Genomic DNA, 19013 nt, shown 5'->3' on the forward strand with positions numbered 1-19013 from the left:
CTGAGGTCACCACAATGACCATAGAGGTCACCACAATGATTATGGAGACCACCACGATGACCATAGAGGTCACCACAATGACCATGGAGACCACCACGATGATATGGAGGTCACCACGATGACCATTGAGGTCACCAGAATGACCATAGAGGTCACCATGATGATCATTGAGGTCACCACAATGACCATGGAGACCACCACAATGACCATGGAGATCACCAGGACCATAGAGGTCACTGTCATGACCATGGAGACCACCACAATGACCACTGAGGTCACCACGATGACCATAGAGGTCACCACAATGACCATGGAGACCACCACGATGACCATAGAGGTCACCACGATGATATGGAGGTCACCACCATGACCATAGAGGTCACCACGATGACCATGGAGACCACCACAATGACCATAGAGGTCACCACAATGACCATAGAGGTCACCACGATGACCATTGAGGTCACCACGATGACCATGGAGGTCACCACGACCATAGAGGTCAATGTCATGACCATGGAGGTCACCACAATGACCATAGAGACCACTATGAGGACCATGGAGACCACCACAATGACCACAGAGGTCACCACGATGACCATAGAGGTCTCCACGATGATCTGGAGGTCACCACGATGACCATAGAAGTCACCATGATGACTATGGAGGTCACCACAATGACCATAGAGGTCACCACGACCATAGAAGTCACCATCATGACCATGGAGGTCACCACAATGACCATATGGGTCATCACGATGACCATTGAGGTCACCACGATGACCATAGAGGTCTCCACGATGACCATGGAGGTCACCACGATGACCATGAAGACCACCACGATGATCTGGAGGTCACCAAGATGACCATTGAGGTCACCACGATGACCATGGAGGTCACCATGACCATAGAGGTCACTGTCATGACCATAGAGGCCACCACGATGACCATAGGGGTCACCACCACGGAGATCTGTCCATGTTGGAGGACCTCAGGTCACTCACTTTGGTCCTCCAGTCCCTCCCAGTATCTCCATGGCCTCTTCTGGCCTCGTTCCACCACCTCCGTGTGGTTCTCCGCCACTTCCATGTGGTTCTCCACCACCTCCGTGTGGTTCTCCACCACTTCTATGTGGTTCTCCACCACTTCCGTGTGGTTCTCCACCACCTCTGTGTGGTTCTCCACCACTTCCATGAGCTCCTTAATGTCCTTCTCATCTCCTCAATGACCTTCTGATCTCCTCAATGTCCTCCTCATCCCCTCAATGTCCTCCTCTTCCCCTCAATGTCCTCCTCATGTCCTCAATGTCTCTCTGTTCTCAATGTCCTTCTCATGTCCTCAATGACCTTCTCATCTCCTCAATGTCTTTCTGATCCCCTCAATGACCTTCTGAGCTCCTAAAGGTCCTCCTCATCCCCTCAATGTCCCTCCTCATCTCCTCAATGTCCCTCTGATCTCAATGTCCTCCTCATCTCCTCAATGACCTTCTGAGCTCCTCAATGTCCCTCTGAGCTCCTAAAGGTCCTCCTCAGCCCCTCAATGACCTTCTCATCTCCTCAATGTCCTCCTCATGTCCTCAATGTCCCTCTGATCTCAATGTCCTTCTGATCCCCTCAATGTTCTCCTCATCTCAACGTCCCTCTGATCTCCTCAATGTCCTCCTCATCTCCTCAACGTCCTTCTGAGCTCCTCAATGTCCTCATCTCAATGACCTTCTGAGCTCCTAAAGGTCCTCTTCATCTCCTCAATGACCTTCTGAGCTCCTCAATGTCCTCTTCATCTCCTCAATGACCTTCTGAGCTCCTCAATGTCCCTCTGAGCTCCTAAAGGTCCTCCTCAGCCCCTCAATGACCTTCTCATCTCCTCAATGTCCCTCTGATCTCAATGTCCTTCTGATCCCCTCAATGTCCTTCTGAGCTCCTCAATGTCCCTCACATCTCCTCAATGACCTTCTGAGCTCCTCAATGTCCCACTGAGCTCCTAAAGGTCCTCCTCATGTCCTCAATGTCCCTCTGAGCTCCTAAAGGTCCTCCTCATGTCCTCAATGTCCCTCTGAGCTCCTAAAGGTCCTCCTCATCTCTTCAATGACCTTCTGAGCTCCTCAATGTCCCTCTGAGCTCCTAAAGGTCCTCCTCATGTCCTCAATGTCTTTCTGAGCTCCTCAACGTGCTCATCTCCTCAATGACCTTCTGAGCTCCTAAAGGTCCTCCTCATGTCCTCAATGTCCCTCTGAGCTCCTCAACGTCCTCCTCATCTCCTCAATGTTCTTCTGAGCTCCTCAATGTCCTCCTCATCCCCTCAATGTCCTCCTCATCCCCTCAATGTCCCTCTGATCTCAACGTCCTTCTCATCTCCTCAATGTCCTTCTGAGCTCCTAAAGGTCCTTCTCATCTCCTCAATGACCTTCTGAGCTCCTAAAGGTCCTTCTCATCTCCTCAATGACCTTCTGAGCTCCTAAAGGTCCTTCTCATCTCCTCAATGTTCTTCTGAGCTCCTCAATGTCCTCCTCATCCCCTCAATGTCCTCCTCATGTCCTCAATGTCCCTCTGATCTCAACGTCCTTCTCATCTCCTCAATGTCCTTCTGATCCCCTCAACATCCCTCTGACCTCCTCAACGTCCTCATCTCCTCAATGACCTTCTGAGCTCCTCAATGTCCTTCTGAGCGCCTCAACGTCCTCCTCATCTCCTCAATGACCTTCTGAGCTCCTCAATGTCCTCCTCATCTCCTCAATGTCCCTCTGAGCTCCTCAATGTCCTCCTCATCTCCTCAATGTCCTCCTCATCTCCTCAATGTCCTTCTGAGCTCCTCAATGTCCCTCTGAGCTCCTAAAGGTCCTCCTCAGCCCCTCAATGACCTTCTCATCTCCTCAATGACCTCATCATCATCTCAATGTCCTTCTGATCTCCTCAACGTCCTCCTCATCCCCTCCATGTCCTCCTCATCTCCTCAACGTCCCTCTGAGCTCCTCAACGTCCTCCTCATCCCCTCAATGACCTTCTGAGCTCCTCAATGTCCTTCTCATGTCCTCAATGTCCTTCTCATGTCCTTAATGACCTTCTCATCTCCTCAGTGTCCCTTTGAGGTCCTCAATGTCCCTCTGATCCCCTCAATGTCCTCCTCATCTCCTCAATGACCTTCTGAGCTCCTAAAGGTCCTCCTCATCCCCTCAATGTCCTCCTCATGTCCTCAATGTCCTCCTCATCTCCTCAATGACCTTCTGAGCTCCTAAAGGTCCTCCTCAGCCCCTCAATGACCTTCTCATCTCCTCAATGTCCTCCTCATCCCCTCAATGTCCTCCTCACGTCCTCAATGTCCTCCTCATGTCCTCAATGTCCCTCTGATCTCAATGTCCTTCTGATCCCCTCAACGTCCTCCTCATCTCCTCAATGACCTTCTGAGCTCCTCAATGTCCTCCTCATGTCCTCAATGTCCTTCTCATGTCCTCGATGACCTTTTCATGTCCTCAATGTCCTTCTGATCCCCTCAATGTCCCTCTGAGCTCCTAAAGGTCCTCCTCAGCCCCTCAATGACCTCCTCATCCCCTCAACGTCCTCCTCATCTCCTCAATGTCCCTCTGAGCTCCTCAATGTCCTCCTCATCCCCTCAATGTCCTCCTCATCTCCTCAATGTCCTCCTCATCTCCTCAATGTCCCTCTGATCCCCTCAACGTCCTCCTCATCTCCTCAATGTCCTTCTGATCTCCTCAAGGCCCTCTCCGTGGTCCACCTGGAGGTCCTCCTCCCCTCCCCTTTCCCTTCCACCTTCTCCACTCTCACCCACCTCATGGTCACCTCTCCTCCTCCTCCTCCTCTCTCTCCCTTTGATGACCACCGAGTGGACCTTCTCCTCTGCTAAAGCCCTTCGCGCGGAGAAGAAGACAAACGGTCGGAGAAGCGGAGGCGGAAGAGGACCCTCTCCTGTCAAGAGAAGATTTGGGCCGAAGGACCTCTTTGGGGGTCCTTTTTGGCCGTCAACGTTGGGGATAACTCGGGGTGGGGTGGGGTGGGGTGGGGTGGGGATGTCCTTTTTTCTAAGGGCCTTCGTTAATTTATTGCGAGCGATTGATTGGTTTTCTCGGCGCATCCTTTATGCAAATGGGGATAATTAAGTCGGTGGCCTTCACACCTGAAGCTTCACGGAGGTCCCACCATGACATGCTTGGACCTTCTCTTTTGGGGTGGTTGAACCTCCAAAGCCACCGAGGTGGAACCCCTTCCGCTTTCGGATCTTCTCCGCTGGGAAGAAGACCTTCTCGGACCTTTCGGGAAGGAGCGAAGCTTCGACTCGAAGTGGACCTTCAAAGTCGTGGCCGGAAGGGGGGTGGAAAGGTCATCTCCAAAGGAGGAGAGAAGGAGCGGAGGGGGAGGATGGGGTTCAACCGCAGCTTTAATGAAACGGAGAGGGGGGGAAAGCGGCAACGGAGGCGCTCGTGAAGGGGCGGCAAAAGCCACCCAAGGGGACGCTTGGGAGCTCCTCGAGATCTTCTTGAGGCTCCTCAGCCTTTTAAGGGCTTCTTTGGAGCTCCTCAAGAACCTTTTGGAGGCCTTCAAGACCTTCTTGATGCTCCACAACCTTTTAACAGCTTCTTTGGAGCTCCTCAAGAACCTTTTGGAGCTCCTCAAGAAGCTTTTGGAGCTCCTCAAGAACCTTTTGGAGCTCCTCAAGAACCTTTTGGAGCTCCTCGAGATGTTCCTCAGCCTTTTAATGGCTCTTTTGGAGCTCCTCAAAGACCTTTTGGAGCTCCTGGAGATGTTCTTGATGCTCCTCAGCCTTTTAAGGGCTTCTTTGGAGCTCCTCAAGAACCTTTTTGAGGCCTTCAAGACCTTCTTGATGCTCCACAACCTTTTAATGGCTTCTTTGGAGCTCCTCAAGAACCTTTTGGAGCTCCTGGAGATGTTCTTCAGCCTTTTAACGGCTTTTTTGGAGCTCCTCAATAACCTTTTTGAGCCCTTCAAGAAGTTCTTGATGTTCCTCAGCCTTTTAACGGCTCTTTTGGAGCTCCTCAAGAACCTTTTTGAAGGCCCTCAAGACCTTCTTGATGCTCCACAACCTTTTAACAGCTTCTTTGGAGCTCCTCAAGAACCTTTTGGAGCTCCTCGAGATGTTCCTCAGCCTTTTAATGGCTCTTTTGGAGCTCCTCAAGAACCTTTTCGAAGGTCTTCAAGACCTTCTTGAGGCTCCTCAGCCTTTTAATGGCTTCTTTAGAGCTCCTCAAAGACCTTTTGGAGCTCCTCGAGATGTTCCTCAGCCTTTTAACAGCTTCTTTGGAGCTCCTCAAGAACCTTTTTGAGGCCTTCAAGACCTTCTTGATGTTCCTCAGACATTTAATGGCTATTTTGGAGCTCCTCAAGAACCTTTTGGAGCTCCTGGAGATGTTCTTGATGCTCCTCAGCCTTTTAACGGCTTTTTTGGAGCTCCTCGAGAACCTTTTTGAAGGTCTTCAAGAAGTTCTTGATATTCCTCAGCCTTTTAATGGCTTTTTTGGAGCTCCTCGAGAACCTTTTGGAGCTCCTGGAGATGTTCTTGATGCTCCTCAGCCTTTTAAGGGCTTCTTTGGAGCTACTCAAGAACCTTTTTGAAGGCCTTCAAGACCTTCTTGATGTTCCTCAGCCTTTTAATGGCTTCTTTGGAGCTCCTGGAGACGTTCTTGATGCTCCTCAGCCTTTTAAGGGCTTCTTTGTTGCTCCTCAAGAACCTTTTCGAAGGTCTTCAAGAAGTTCTCGATGTTCCTCAGCCTTTTAACGGCTCTTTTGGAGCTCCTCAAGAACCTTTTTGAGGCCTTCAAGAAGTTCTTGATATTCCTCAGCCTTTTAATGGCTCTTTTGGAGCTCCTCAAGAACCTTTTTGAGGCCTTCAAGACCTTCTTGATGCTCCTCAGCCTTTTAACAGCTTCTTTGGAGCTCCTCAAGAACCTTTTGGAGCTCCTCGAGATGTTCCTCAGCCTTTTAATGGCTTTTTTGGAGCTTCTCAAGAACATTTTTGAGGCCTTCAAGAAGTTCTTGATGCTCCTCAACCTTTTAACGGCTTTTTTGGAGCTCCTCAAGAACCTTTTGGAGCTCCTCGAGATGTTCCTCAGCCTTTTAACGGCTTCTTTGGAGCTCCTCCAGAACCTTTTTGAAGGTCTTCAAGAAGTTCTTGATGTTCCTCAGCCTTTTAATGGCTATTTTGGAGGTCCTCAAAGACCTTTTGGAGCTCCTGGAGATGTTCTTGACGTCCCTCAGCCTTTTAACGGCTCTTTTGGAGCTCCTCAAGAACCTCTTGGAAGGCCTTCAAGAAGTTCTTGATGTTCCTCAGTCCGTAGCGTCGTAAAACGAAGGAGAAGAACATCGGTGAGAGCTTCACATGGACCTTCCGGTCCAGAAGAAGAGAAGAAGATGTTTCAGGTGGACAACCAGAGACTGTTTCTCCACCGAGAACCATCTCCTCACCTTCGGCTTTGGTCAACCCCTGGAGAGAAGTCCCAGAGTCCTTTTTTTATAGACCTCTTCTCGCGACGGTGCGTTTTTTTGCTTTAATAAAGAACGTTTTGATACAAAAAAAGAGGTCCTTTTGTCCTTCAAAGGTGGTGGGAACGAAGAGATGGAGAAGTTGGAGGTGGTTGGAAGGACCTTGAAGGTCGTGGGATGGGTCTGAAGGACCTTTGAAGGTCATCAAATGGGTTTGAAGGACCTTTGAAGGTCATGAGATGGGTTTGAAGGACCTTTGAAGGACCTCTGAAGGTCATGGGATGGGTTTGAAGGACCTCTGAAGGTCATCAAATGGGTTTGAAGGACCTTTGAAGGTCATGGGATGGGTTTGAAGGACCTTTGAAGGTCATGGAATGGGTTTGAAGGACCTTTGAAGGACCTCTGAAGGTCATGGGATGGGTTTGAAGGACCTCTGAAGGTCATCAAATGGGTTTGAAGGACCTTTGAAGGTCATGGGATGGGTTTGAAGGCCCTTTGAAGGTCATGAGATGGGTTTAAAGGACCTTTGAAGGACCTTTGGAGGTCATGGGATGGGTTTGAAGGACCTCTGAAGGTCATGAAATGGGTTTGAAGGACCTTTGAAGGTCATGGGATGGGTTTGAAGGACCTTTGAAGGTCATGGAATGGGTTTGAAGGACCTTTGAAGGACCTCTGAAGGTCATGGGATGGGTTTGAAGGACCTCTGAAGGTCATGGGATGGGTTTGAAGGCCCTTTGAAGGTCATGAGATGGGTTTGAAGGACCTCTGAAGGTCATCAAATGGGTTTGAAGGACCTTTGAAGGTCATGGGATGGGTTTGAAGGACCTTTGAAGGTCATGGGATGGGTTTGAAGGACCTTTGAAGGTCATGGGATGGGTTTGAAGGCCCTTTGAAGGTCATGAAATGGTTCTGAAAGACCTTTGAAGGTCATGGGATGGGTTTGAAGGACCTTTGAAGGTCATGAAATGGGTCTGAAGGACCTCTGAAGACCATGAGATGGGTCTGAAGGACCTTTGAAGGTCATGAGATGGGTTTGAAGGACCTCTGAAGGTCATGAGATGGGTTTGAAGAGAAGCTCCAAAGAGGTCTCAGGAGGTTCTCGGCATCTTCTGGTCACCACAAAGACACTTTGGTGAAGTGCTCACAAGAGATTTATTTCTCCTTCCAACCGCGGTGGAAGGACCTCCAGAGGCTTCACCCCCACCACAAGAGTCTCTTTTATAGCCACAGTGCTGAGAAGGTCGAGAAGAAGACATCTGGAGGTCCTCCGACCTCAACATCTTGAGGTCCTCCTCTTTGCCACCCCTAAACCCCCCCCCCATGAAACTCCCATCTTCTTCCCACCAAGAGGACTCCAGAAGGGTTTGAGACCTCAACTTGAGGTCCTCCTGTTCTCACCTCAACATCTGGAGGTCCTCTTCTTCTCCGCCTCAACATCTGGAGGTCCTCCTCTTCTCCACCTCAACATCTGGAGGTCCTCTTCTCCTCCACCTCAACATCTGGAGGTCCTTCTGTTCTCATCTCAACACCTTGAGGTCCTCCAACCTCACCATCTTGAGGTCCTCTTCTCCACCTCAACATCTTGAGGTCCTCCAACCTCACCATCTTGAGGTCCTCTTCTCCACCTCAACATCTTGAGGTCCTCCAACCTCACCATCTTGAGGTTCTCCTCTTCTCCAGCCCCAAACCCCCCCCCTGAAACTCCATCTTCTTCTCCTCAAGAGGACTCCAGAAGGGTTTTAGGACCTCTTCGTGAAGAGCTCAACGTCGGTTGGAAGATGAGAAGGTCCAAAAGATATCAAAAGAGGACTCAGAAGTCCTTTGGAGAGAAAATAAAGTGTCTTCTCGGAGAAGATCTCGACATCAAAAATAGGTCTTCTACAAAAGGCTTTAATGCTAAGTTTGAAGCTCTACAAATGTGCGTTGGGCGGTGTCTTCTCCAAAAGACCCCAAAAGAAAGTGCTGTGGACATCGAGGAGGTTCCTCCACCGATGGATCCAAAGTACCTGCAGAGAAGAACCCAAAAGGTTGAGTTGAGGTTCTCCAGAAGGACCCAATGAGGTCAAACCATGAGTTGAGGTTCTCCAGAAGGACCCAATGAGGTCAAACCATGAGTTGAGGTTCTCCAGAAGGCCCCAATGAGGTCAAACCATGAGTTGAGGTTCTCCGGAAGGACCCAATGAGGTCAAACCATGAGTTGAGGTTCTCCAGAAGGCCCCAATGAGGTCAAACCATGAGTTGAGGTTCTCCAGAAGAACCCAATGAGGTCAAACCATCAGTTGAGGTTCTCCAGAAGAACCCAATGATGTCAAACCATGAGTTGAGGTTCTCCAGAAGGACCCAATGAGGTCAAACCATGAGTTGAGGTTCTCCAGAAGGACCCAATGGGGTCAAACCATGAGTTGAGGTTCTCCAGAAGGCCCCAATGAGGTCAAACCATCAGTTGAGGTTCTCCAGAAGGACCCAATGGGGTTAAACCATGAGTTGAGGTTCTCCAGAAGGCCCCAATGAGGTCAAACCATGAGTTGAGGTTCTCCAGAAGAACCCAATGAGGTCAAACCATGAGTTGAGGTTCTCCAGAAGAACCCAATGGGGTCAAACCATGAGTTGAGGTTCTCCAGAAGGTCCAAATGAGGTCAAACCATGAGTTGAGGTTCTCCAGAAGGACCCAATGAGGTCAAACCATGAGTTGAGGTTCTCCGGAAGGCCCCAATGAGGTCAAACCATGAGTTGAGGTTCTCCAGAAGACCCCAATGAGGTCAAACCATGAGTTGAGGTTCTCCAGAAGGACCCAATGAGGTCAAACCATGAGTTGAGGTTCTCCAGAAGAACCCAATGAGGTCAAACCATGAGTTGAGGTTCTGCAGAAGAACTCAATGAGGTCAAACCATGAGTTGAGGTTCTCCGGAAGGCCCCAATGAGGTCAAACCATGAGTTGAGGTTCTCCAGAAGGCCCCAATGAGGTCAAACCATGAGTTGAGGTTCTCCAGAAGGACCCAATGAGGTCAAACCATGAGTTGAGGTTCTCCAGAAGGACCCAATGATGATGAGAAAGAGGGAATGGGATGAGTTGAAGGACCTTAAAAGGTCACAGATGGCTCAAAAAGCCCATTAAGGACCACGAAAGGAACCTGTGGAGAACCTTAAGCCATAGTCCAACCTCAGGAGGACCTTCTGGAGGACCTCCAGGAGTTGACTCACCTGATTTCTCTTCATGCTTCATCTCCGTTGTCCATGTCCACCTCGAGGTCTCTGGTGGTATCGGCCGCTCGGGACAATATGTCGGCCATAAGTGCTTCTTCCAGTTTCTTCCGGACTTGTTGAACGCGTTCTTCTTGTTTTCTGGAGGACAGAAGATAGGAGAGAACGTGGACTTCATGTTGGAGGAAGCTCCAAAGCCAACCAGAAGCTCAAGACCATCACGAGGAGCAAAGGAGCCTCTTGAGGGCCTCCAGAACCCCCTTTGGTCCTCCAGGACCCTCTTTTGGTCCTCCAGAACCTTCCTGAGGTCCTCCAGGACCCTCTTGAGGACCTCCAGAACCCACTTGAGGTCCTCCAGAACCCCCTTTGGTCCTCCAGAAGCCTCTTGAGGTCCCCCAGAAGCCTCTTGAGGTCCTCCAGGACCATCTTTAGATCCACCAGAGCCTCCTGAAATCCTCAAGGACCCTCTTTAGTTCCTCCAGAACCCTCTTGAGGTCCTCCAGAACCCACTTGAGGTCCTCCAGGAGCCTCTTTAGGTCCTCCAGAACCCACTTTGGTCCTCCAGGACCCACTTTCGGTGCCCCAGAAGCCTCTTGAGGTCCTCCAGAACCTTCCTGAGGTCCTCCAGAACCTTCCTGAGGTCCTCCAGGACCCTCTTTAAGGCCTCCAGAACCCTCTTCAGGTCCTCCAGGACCCTCTTTAGGTCCTCCAGGACCCCCTTTGGTCCTCCAGAACCTTCTCGAGGTCCTCCAGAACCCTCTCGAGGTCCTCCAGAACCCTCTTTAAGCCCCTCAGGACCCTCCTGAGGTCCTCCAGAACCCCCTTTGGTCCTCCAGAACCCTCTTTTGGTCCTCTAGAAGCCTCCTGGGGTCCTCCAGAAGCCTCTTTTGGTCCTCCAGAACCTTCTTTAGGGCCTCCAGGAACCCCTTTGGTCCTCCAGAACCATCTTTCGGTCCTCCAGAACCATCTTTCGGTTCTCCAGAACCCTCTCAAGGTCCTCCAGAACCCTCTCAAGGTCCTCCAAAACCCTCTCAAGGTCCTCTAGAAGCTTCTTGACGTCCTCCAGAACCCCCTTTGGTCCTCCAGAACCCTCTTTTGGTCCTCCAAAAACCTCTCGAGGTCCTCCAGAACCCTCTTTGGGTCCTCCAGGCCCCCCTTTGGTCCTCCAGGACCCTCTTTAGGTCCTCCAGAACCTTCTTCAGGTCCTCCAGACCCCCCTTTGGTCCTCCAGAACCCACTTTAGGTCCTCCAAGACCCTCTTTAATTCCCTCAGGACCCTCTCGAAGTCCTCCAAAACCCTCTCGAGGTCCTCCAAAACCCTCTCGAGGTCCTCCAAAACCCTCTCGAGGTCCTCCAGGACCTTTTTGAGGCCGCAGGTGGTGTGGTGGCCCCTCCAGAAGATACCTGATGTCCTCATCGGTGACGATGAAGGCCCTGCAGAGCGGCTGCGCCGTATTGAGCCAAACCGCCGGGTTCTTCTCCACCGCCGCCGAGAGTTGTCCGGTGATGGGCGCCGAACTGGTGTGTAAAGCACTGGCGACGGCGGACAATAAAGTGTCATCGTTGTTCCCCGGACCAACTCCTGGAAGAAAGGAGAAGAAAGAGGTCCACCACGAGTCGGAGAAACCATCAGGAGGTGGAGGACTTCTCGGTGGAGGACGAAGAACGAAGAGGAAGTGGGAAAGGAGAAGAGAAAAAGATCTGCTGGAGGTTGGGATGGACTTCAAGAGAGCCAAAGGGGGGGGGAAGGATGAGGTGGAAGGACTTTGGAGGTCATGGGGTGGGTTGGAGGACCTTGAAGGTCATGAGATGGTTGGGTTGGGGGACTTTGGAGGTCATGGGGTGGGTTGGAGGACCTTGAAGGTCATGAGATGGTTGGGTTAGAGGACTTTGGAGGTCGTGGAATGGGTTGGAAGGACCTCAAAGAAGATGGAATTACGGACTGAGATTGGGTGGAAGGACCTTGAAGGTCATGGGATGGTTGGGTTGGAGGACTTCGGAGGTCATGGGATGGGTTGGAGGACCTTTGAAGGTCATCAAATGGGTTGGAAGGACCTTAAAGGTCGTGAAATGGTTGGGTTGGAGGACCTTGAAGGTCATGGGATGGGTTGGAAGGACCTTAAAGGTTGTGGAATGGTTGGGTTGGAGGACTTTGGAGGTCATGGGATGGGTCAGAAGGACCTTGAAGGTCATAGAATGGGTTGGAGGACCTTGAAGGTCATGGAATGGTTGGATTGGAGGACCTTGGAGGTCATGGGATGGGTTGGAAGGACCTTAAAGGTCATGGAATGGCTGGGTTGGAGGACTTTGGAGGTCATGGAATGGGTCAGAAGGACCTTGAAGGTCATAGAATGGGTTGGAAGGACCCTGAAGGTCATGGAATGGTTGGGTTGGAGGACCTTGAAGGTCATGGGATGGGTTGGAAGGACCTTAAAGGTTGTGGAATGGTTGGGTTGGAGGACTTTGGAGATCATGGAATGGGTCGGAAGGACCTTGAAGGTTGTGGAATGGTTGGGTTGGAGGACCTTGAAGGTCATGGGATGGGTCAGAAGGACCTTGAAGGTCATGGAATGGTTGGATTGGAGGATTTTGAAGGTCATAGAATGGGTTGGAAGGACCTTGAAGGTCATGGGACGGTTGGGTTGGAAGGGATCTCCAAGGCCAAACAGCCCCACGAGGATGAGGAGGTGCAGATGGCCCAGAGAAGTGGTTGTCTCCTCCTTGGAGATCTTGAAGGCCACCTGAGATGGAGCTCAGAGGCCCTGAGGCGCAGGAGGTGGCCCTGTGTGTGGATTTGGGTGGACGCGGAGGTCCTTCTCGAGCCACGGCGGTGGAAACGGAGGAGAAAGAGAAGCTGAAGTACCTTGAAGACCTTTGGGGAGCTCCATGGACTTGATGATCTGCTCGGTGACGTCGGAGGCGCTCAGTCCTTGGAGCCTCTTCTCCCAGAAGAGCTGCAAAGAGGTGAGAAGATGTTGCTCCATCCACCAGGAGATATGAGACTCATGGAGAACCACCCAAAACGGAGCTTGGAGCAACCGCTGGTGGATCTCCATAAGCTTTGAGGTTCTCCTCAGCTCCTTAAATCCATCGTTTCTAAACAGGGGTTCACCTCAACCCATTCCAGGAGGTTTGAAGCTTCTCGAGAACCTTCTCAAAGAGCTTCTCGGATGGAATCCCACCAGGAGTTGAGGTTCTACCACGTGTGAGGAGAAATGGTGGGAAAGGAGCTCCTTCCTGAGGAGAAATGGCGGGAAAGGAGCTCCTTCCTGAGGAGAAATGGCGGGAAAGGAGCTCCTTCCTGAGGAGAAGTGGCAGGAAAGGAGCTCCTTCGTGAGGAGAAATGGCGGGAAAGGAGCTCCTTCCTGAGGAGAAATGGCGGGAAAGGAGCTCCTCTGTGAGGAGCAATGGTGGGAAAGGAGCTCCTTCCTGAGGAGAAATGGTGGGAAAGGAGCTCCTTCGTGAGGAGAAATGGTGGGAAAGGAGCTCCTTCCTGAGGAGAAATGGCGGGAAAGGAGCTCCTTCCTGAGGAGAAATGGTGGGAACGGAGCTCCATGAGGAGAAATGGTGGGAAAGGAGCTCCTTCCTGAGGAGAAATGGTGGGAACGGAGCTCCATGAGGAGAAATGGCGGGAAAGGAGCTCCTTCGTGAGGAGCAATGGTGGGAAAGGAGCTCCTTCCTGAGGAGAAATGGTGGGAAAGGAGCTCCTTCCTGAGGAGAAATGGTGGGAAAGGAGCTCCTTCCTGAGGAGAAATGGTGGGAAAGGAGCTCCTTCCTGAGGAGAAATGGTGGGAAAGGAGCTCCATGAGGAGAAATGGTGGGAAAGGAGCTCCTTCCTGAGGAGAAATGGTGGGAACGGAGCTCCATGAGGAGAAATGGCGGGAAAGGAGCTCCTTCGTGAGGAGCAATGGTGGGAAAGGAGCTCCTTCCTGAGGAGAAATGGTGGGAAAGGAGCTCCTTCCTGAGGAGAAATGGTGGGAAAGGAGCTCCTTCCTGAGGAGAAATGGTGGGAAAGGAGCTCCATGAGGAGAAATGGCGGGAAAGGAGCTCCTTCCTGAGGAGAAATGGCGGGAAAGGAGCTCCTTCATGAGGAGAAATGGTGGGAAAGGAGCTCCTTCATGAGGAGAAATGGCGGGAAAGGAGCTCCTTCATGAGGAGAAATGGCGGGAAAGGAGCTCCTTCATGAGGAGAAATGGCGGGAAAGGAGCTCCTTCATGAGGAGAAATGGTGGGAAAGGAGCTCCTTCCTGAGGAGAAATGGCGGGAAAAGAGCTCCTTCCTGAGGAGAAATGGCGGGAAAGGAGCTCCTTCATGAGGAGAAATGGCGGGAAAGGAGCTCCTTCCTGAGGAGAAATGGCGGGAAAGGAGCTCCTTCCTGAGGAGAAATGGTGGGAAAGGAGCTCCTTCCTGAGGAGAAATGGTGGGAAAGGAGCTCCATGAGGAGAAATGGCGGGAAAGGAGCTCCTTCGTGAGGAGAAATGGCGGGAAAGGAGCTCCATGAGGAGAAATGGTGGGAAAGGAGCTCCATCGTGAGGAGCAATGGCGGGAAAGGAGCTCCTTCCTGAGGAGAAATGGTGGGAAAGGAGCTCCTTCCTGAGGAGAAATGGCGGGAAAGGAGCTCCTTCCTGAGGAGAAATGGCGGGAAAGGAGCTCCTCTGTGAGGAGAAATGGCGGGAAAGGAGCTCCTTCGTGAGGAGCAATGGCTTCCCGGGCGCGGTGGTGGACCCGATGGGTTCCTCACCTGCCGAGGCTGTTCGGTCACTCGCTGCGGGTCCGTGCGGACTTTGTTGCTGGGGTGGTTGGTGACTTTGGTGACGGGTTGCTTGAAGATGGAGGCCGTCTGCCTGATGGGCAGCGTGGTGTTGAGGTCCGGTTTGCCCTGAGAAGGAAGGAGAAGACAATGGAGGTCCTTCAAGAACCTCAGGAGACCTCAAAAGCTTCATTAACGAAGCTTAAAAGTCATTGGGGGAGAAGAAATTGGAGGTCTCGTGTCCAAGAAGACGTGGCCACCAGGAAATGAGGTGTTTGAGAAGCTCATCTACCTCATCTTTTAGGTCACCTTGAAGCCACCAAAGATGGAGGCTCCGTATCACCTTGAAGCCACCAAAGATGGAGGCTCCGTATCACTTTGAAGCCACCAAAGATGGAGGCTCCGTATCACCTTGAAGCCACCAAAGATGGAGGCTCCGTATCACTTTGAAGCCTCCAAAGATGGAGGCTCCCTATCACCTTGAAGCCACCAAAGATGGAGGCTCCGTATCACCTTGAAGCCACCAAAGATGGGGACTCCGTATCACCTTGAAGCCACCAAAGATGGGGGCTCCGTATCACCTTGAAGCCACCAAAGATGGAGGCTCCGTATCACCTTGAAGCCACCAAAGATGGAGGCTCCGTATCACTTTGAAGCCCCCAAAGATGGAGACTCCGTATCACTTTGAAGCCACCAAAGGAGAACCTCGAGGAGAACCTGAAGAACCGGGAGGAGGACATGGAGGAGGACATGGAGGAGGACATGGAGGAGGACATGGAGGGGAACCTGGAGGGGAACCTGGAGGGGAACCTGGAGAACTGGGAGGAGGACATGGAGGAGGACATGGAGGAGGACATGGAGGAGGACATGGAGGAGGACATGGAGGAGGACATGGAGGAGGACATGGAGGAGGACATGGAGGAGAACAGGAGGTTTGAAGGCATCTCCGAGGAGGTCGTAACCCACCTTGGTTTGGTTGAGGGACTCGCTCCTTAGTCTTTGTTTGTTCTTCTGCAATTTACTGGGCATCATCTTCCCCGTCCGGAAGTCGAAGCTGCTGAGGTCCACCGTGTTGCCCAGGTATCTCGCCAGCTGAGGTTTGCTCCGGAACTTCTTCCCGCTTGGACTAGAAAGAAGAAAAGACCTTCATGAGCTTCACTGGAGAAGACACCACCCAGAACGCTCCAAAACCTCTTTTTTTATCTTCTCAAACCATCTAAAAACCTTCTAAAATGGTGGAATTTGGAGCTTCTCCGGGAAATTAAGGTCCTCTGTGTGGTGGGACTCATAATCGACGTGTCTACCAGGATCTAATGGACTTGGAGGCCATCTAAGGTGGCTTCTGGGATGGTTGACCGCCACCAGCGTGGGTTCTTTAGGTTGTCGCCAAAGCAACGTGGCCACCAAGGGTTGTCCTCTGCTCTAAGAGGTCCCATTTAGAGGTCTCCGTCCACGTTTGGAGTCTCCAAGTGAAGATGGAGACTATCAAGATGAGGGCTGGAGGCCAATTAAGACTTTGAGGGGTGGTGAGATCAGAGGAGAAGACTCCAAAGAGAACTCGGAGCTCCAGGAAAGGTGGGGAAGGAGAAGACAAAGAACACTTCTTCTCCAGCCCAAACCACCTCAGATGTCCCTCAGAACTTCTTCTCCAGCCCAAACCACCTCAGATGGCCCTCAGAACTTCTTCTCCAGCCCAAACCACCTCAGATGGCCCTAAGATGGCCCTCAGAACTACTTCTCCAGCCCAAACCACCTCAGGTGGCCCTCAAATGTCCCTCTGATGTCCCTCAGAACTTCTTCTCCAGCCCAAACCACCTCAGATGTCCCTCTGATGTCCCTCAGAACTTCTTCTCCAGCCCAAACCACCTCAGGTGGCCCTCAGAACACTCGTTCTCCAACTCAGGTCCTCTAAGATGAAGGAGAAACAACGCAGAGAAGCTGAAAAGAAGAAGGTGGGACCTCCAACTTCTCCTCCAGGAAAGAAGGAAGATGGAAGAGGAGCAGCAGGAAGGAACGAAGAAACCTCTAAGGAGAAGACCTTCTTCCCTAAGTCCTCACTCGTCCGTTAAGACAAAGGTGAAGGTCTCCTTAGAAGAAGGATTGAAGTAACCCAACCGGTCAAACACAACCCGACCTTCAAAGGGACATCTCTTCGCCCCGAGGACAGAGAAGAGCTTTGTGGTCCCTCAGAAGAGCTTTTGTGGTCCCTCAGAAGAGCTTTTGTGGTCCCTCAGAAGAGCTTTTGTGGCTCCATGGTTTAATTAAGGATGGAGGAGCTCCATGGCTTAATTAAGGATGGAGGAGCTCCGTGGATTAATTAAGGAGCCATCCCTGGAAGATGAGGAGCTCACGGAGCTGATTTAGTGGTGGATACGTAGGGTTGGACTGGAAGCTCCGTGTCCTCTCATTGAGGAGAAATGGTGGGAAAGGAGGTCCTTCGTGAGGAGAAATGGTGGGAAAGGAGGTCCTTCCTTAGGAGAAATGGTGGGAAAGGAGCTCCTTCCTGAGGAGAAATGGCGGGAAAAGAGCTCCTTCCTGAGGAGAAATGGCGGGAAAAGAGCTCCTTCATCCCTCACTGAGGAGAAATGGTGGGAAAGGAGGTCCTTCCTGAGGAGAAATGGTGGGAAAGGAGCTCCTTCATCCCTCACTGAGGAGAAATGGTGGGAAAGGAGCTCCTTCGTGAGGAGAAATGGTGGGAAAGGAGCTCCTTCATCCCCTCACTGAGGAGAAATGGTGGGAAAGGAGGTCCTTCCTGAGGAGAAATGGTGGGAAAGGAGGTCCTTCGTGAGGAGAAATGGTGGGAAAGGAGCTCCTTCATCCCTCACTGAGGAGAAATGGTGGGAAAGGAGCTCCTTCGTGAGGAGAAATGGTGGGAAAGGAGCTCCTTCATCCCCTCACTGAGGAGAAATGGTGGGAAAGGAGGTCCTTCCTGAGGAGAAATGGTGGGAAAGGAGCTCCTTCGTGAGGAGAAATGGCGGGAAAGGAGCTCCTTCATTCCCTCACTGAGGAGAAAAGGTGGGAAAGGAGCTCCTTCGTGAGGAGAAATGGTGGGAAAGGAGCTCCTTCCTGAGGAAAAATGGTGGGAAAGGAACTGGGGAAACTGGGACTTGGGGGGAGGAAGGAGGCACTGGAGGAGCTGGGAAACCAGGATGGGGGGGACTGGGAGGAACTGGAGCAACTGGGATGGGGGGAACTGGGAGACACTGGGAAATAGGGATGGGGGGAGCCAGGAGGCACTGGGACAACTGGGAAAGGGAGATGAAAGAAGCCGGAGAACTGGAAGAACCGGAGAAGCGAGGATAACAGGAACTGGGAGAACTGGGAAACTGGGATGCCGGAACTGGGAGACACTGGGACAACTGGGAAATGGGAATGGGGGAGTGTAGAGAAACCAGTGAGCAAGGCTGACAGGAACTGGGAATACTGGGAAACGGGGATGAGAGGAGGCGGAGAACTGGAGGAACTGGAGAAGCAAGGATGACAGGAACTGGGGGAAGTGGGAAATGGGGATGAGGGGAACTGGGAGACACTGGGAAATGGGGATGAGGGGAACTGGGAGGCACTGGGACAACTGGGAAATGGGGATGAAGGGAACTGGGAGGCACTGGGACAACTGGGAAATGGGGATAGGGGGAACGGGACAAGCGGGAAACGGGAGGGGGGGGGGGGGGGTGGAGGAAGCGCCGTTTCGGTACCTGAAATAGTAGACATCGCTCTTTCCTGCGCTGAGCCCCGACTTGCGGATGACCTCCTCCTTCTTCCAGCCCGGCGGCAGCGCGGGACAGTCCATCCTCCCCGGTTTGTCCATCCACCGGCGCTGCCTCCGCTTTCCCCGCGGCGATGGCGGCGGCTGCGCGCGCACCGCCCCCCCCCCCCCCAACACCCCCAACAAACCCGGAAGCGGCCATGGCTACTAAGGGGAACGCGATGGGGAGCATAGAGACGGCAGAGCAGAGCGGCCACAGCGCGGCGGCCATGGAGTATTGCGCTGCATTAAGGGATCATAGAGAGGGAAGGGGCAGAGAGGCCACTGCGCCGCCGCCATAGCGCGGGTACTGTAAAGAGAGAAGGGGGGGGGGAATTCCTCTAGGACCTGCGCATCGCACCTAAACCCTCTTAGATCGGCGCTAGGACCTGCGCATGGCATTTAATCCAAGCGCTGCAGGCGGCTTTAGGACCCGCGCGTTGCCCCATAGCGGCGGCGCTACACCCGCGCCTTGACCCATAGCGCCCAATGGGGCGACCATGGAGAGGGGGGGACAGAGCGGCCCCAGAGCGGCGGCCATTGCCTATAAGTGGCCAATGCGGCGACCATAGAGAGAGTGGGACAGAGCGGCCTGGAAGCCAGTTCTAAGATTTGGCGTTGGATCTGAGGAGCTCAATGGAGCCCGAGGAGGAGGAGGAGGAGGAAAAGCGGTGGGACGGCGAAGGGCCGGGTAAGGGGTAGACAGGGGGGAAATGGAGCGGGGAGGGGGTAATGGCCGCCGTGTCGAAGGGTGATAGGAGCCGCTTTAGGGGTTCAGTGGCCGCCGCTGGCGCTGAGGGGACAACGGGGCTGCCGGGGGCTGCGGGGGTGGCTCTGAGGGGACAGAGGGCGCTGAGGGCTCCGGCGGT

At 52.5% G+C, this 19013-nt stretch overlaps 1 protein-coding gene across 1 annotated transcript; it reads right to left on the minus strand.

Moving 5' to 3' along the window:
* Window positions 1-8007: 8007 nt before the first annotated feature.
* MBD2 (methyl-CpG binding domain protein 2) lies at window positions 8008-18271 on the minus strand. Its single transcript, XM_054055100.1, has 7 exons — window positions 18095-18271; window positions 15366-15525; window positions 14391-14528; window positions 12514-12604; window positions 11055-11232; window positions 9651-9791; window positions 8008-8455 (listed from the first exon to the last, which is right to left on the minus strand). The coding sequence occupies exons 1-6, from the start codon at window positions 18205-18207 to the stop codon at window positions 9662-9664; spliced, it is 810 nt and encodes a 269-aa protein (XP_053911075.1). The 5' UTR covers window positions 18208-18271; the 3' UTR covers window positions 8008-8455; window positions 9651-9661.
* Between the last annotated feature and the right edge of the window lie 742 nt (window positions 18272-19013).

Source organism: Cuculus canorus, chromosome Z, assembly GCF_017976375.1.
Source record: "Cuculus canorus isolate bCucCan1 chromosome Z, bCucCan1.pri, whole genome shotgun sequence".
Classification (NCBI taxonomy): domain Eukaryota; kingdom Metazoa; phylum Chordata; class Aves; order Cuculiformes; family Cuculidae; genus Cuculus; species Cuculus canorus.

Bases quoted from the DNA above. Each gene is read 5' to 3' on its own strand.
- MBD2 (XM_054055100.1), bottom strand. From the start codon at position 18,207: ATGGACAAACCGGGGAGGATGGACTGTCCCGCGCTGCCGCCGGGCTGG. The intron at 12,605-14,390 runs GTGAGGAACCCA...ACCTCTTTGCAG, and splicing joins TGACCGAACAGCCTCGGCAG to CTCTTCTGGGAGAAGAGGCT. The intron at 11,233-12,513 runs GTACTTCAGCTT...CCTTTCTTCCAG, and splicing joins GCTCCCCAAAGGTCTTCAAG to GAGTTGGTCCGGGGAACAAC.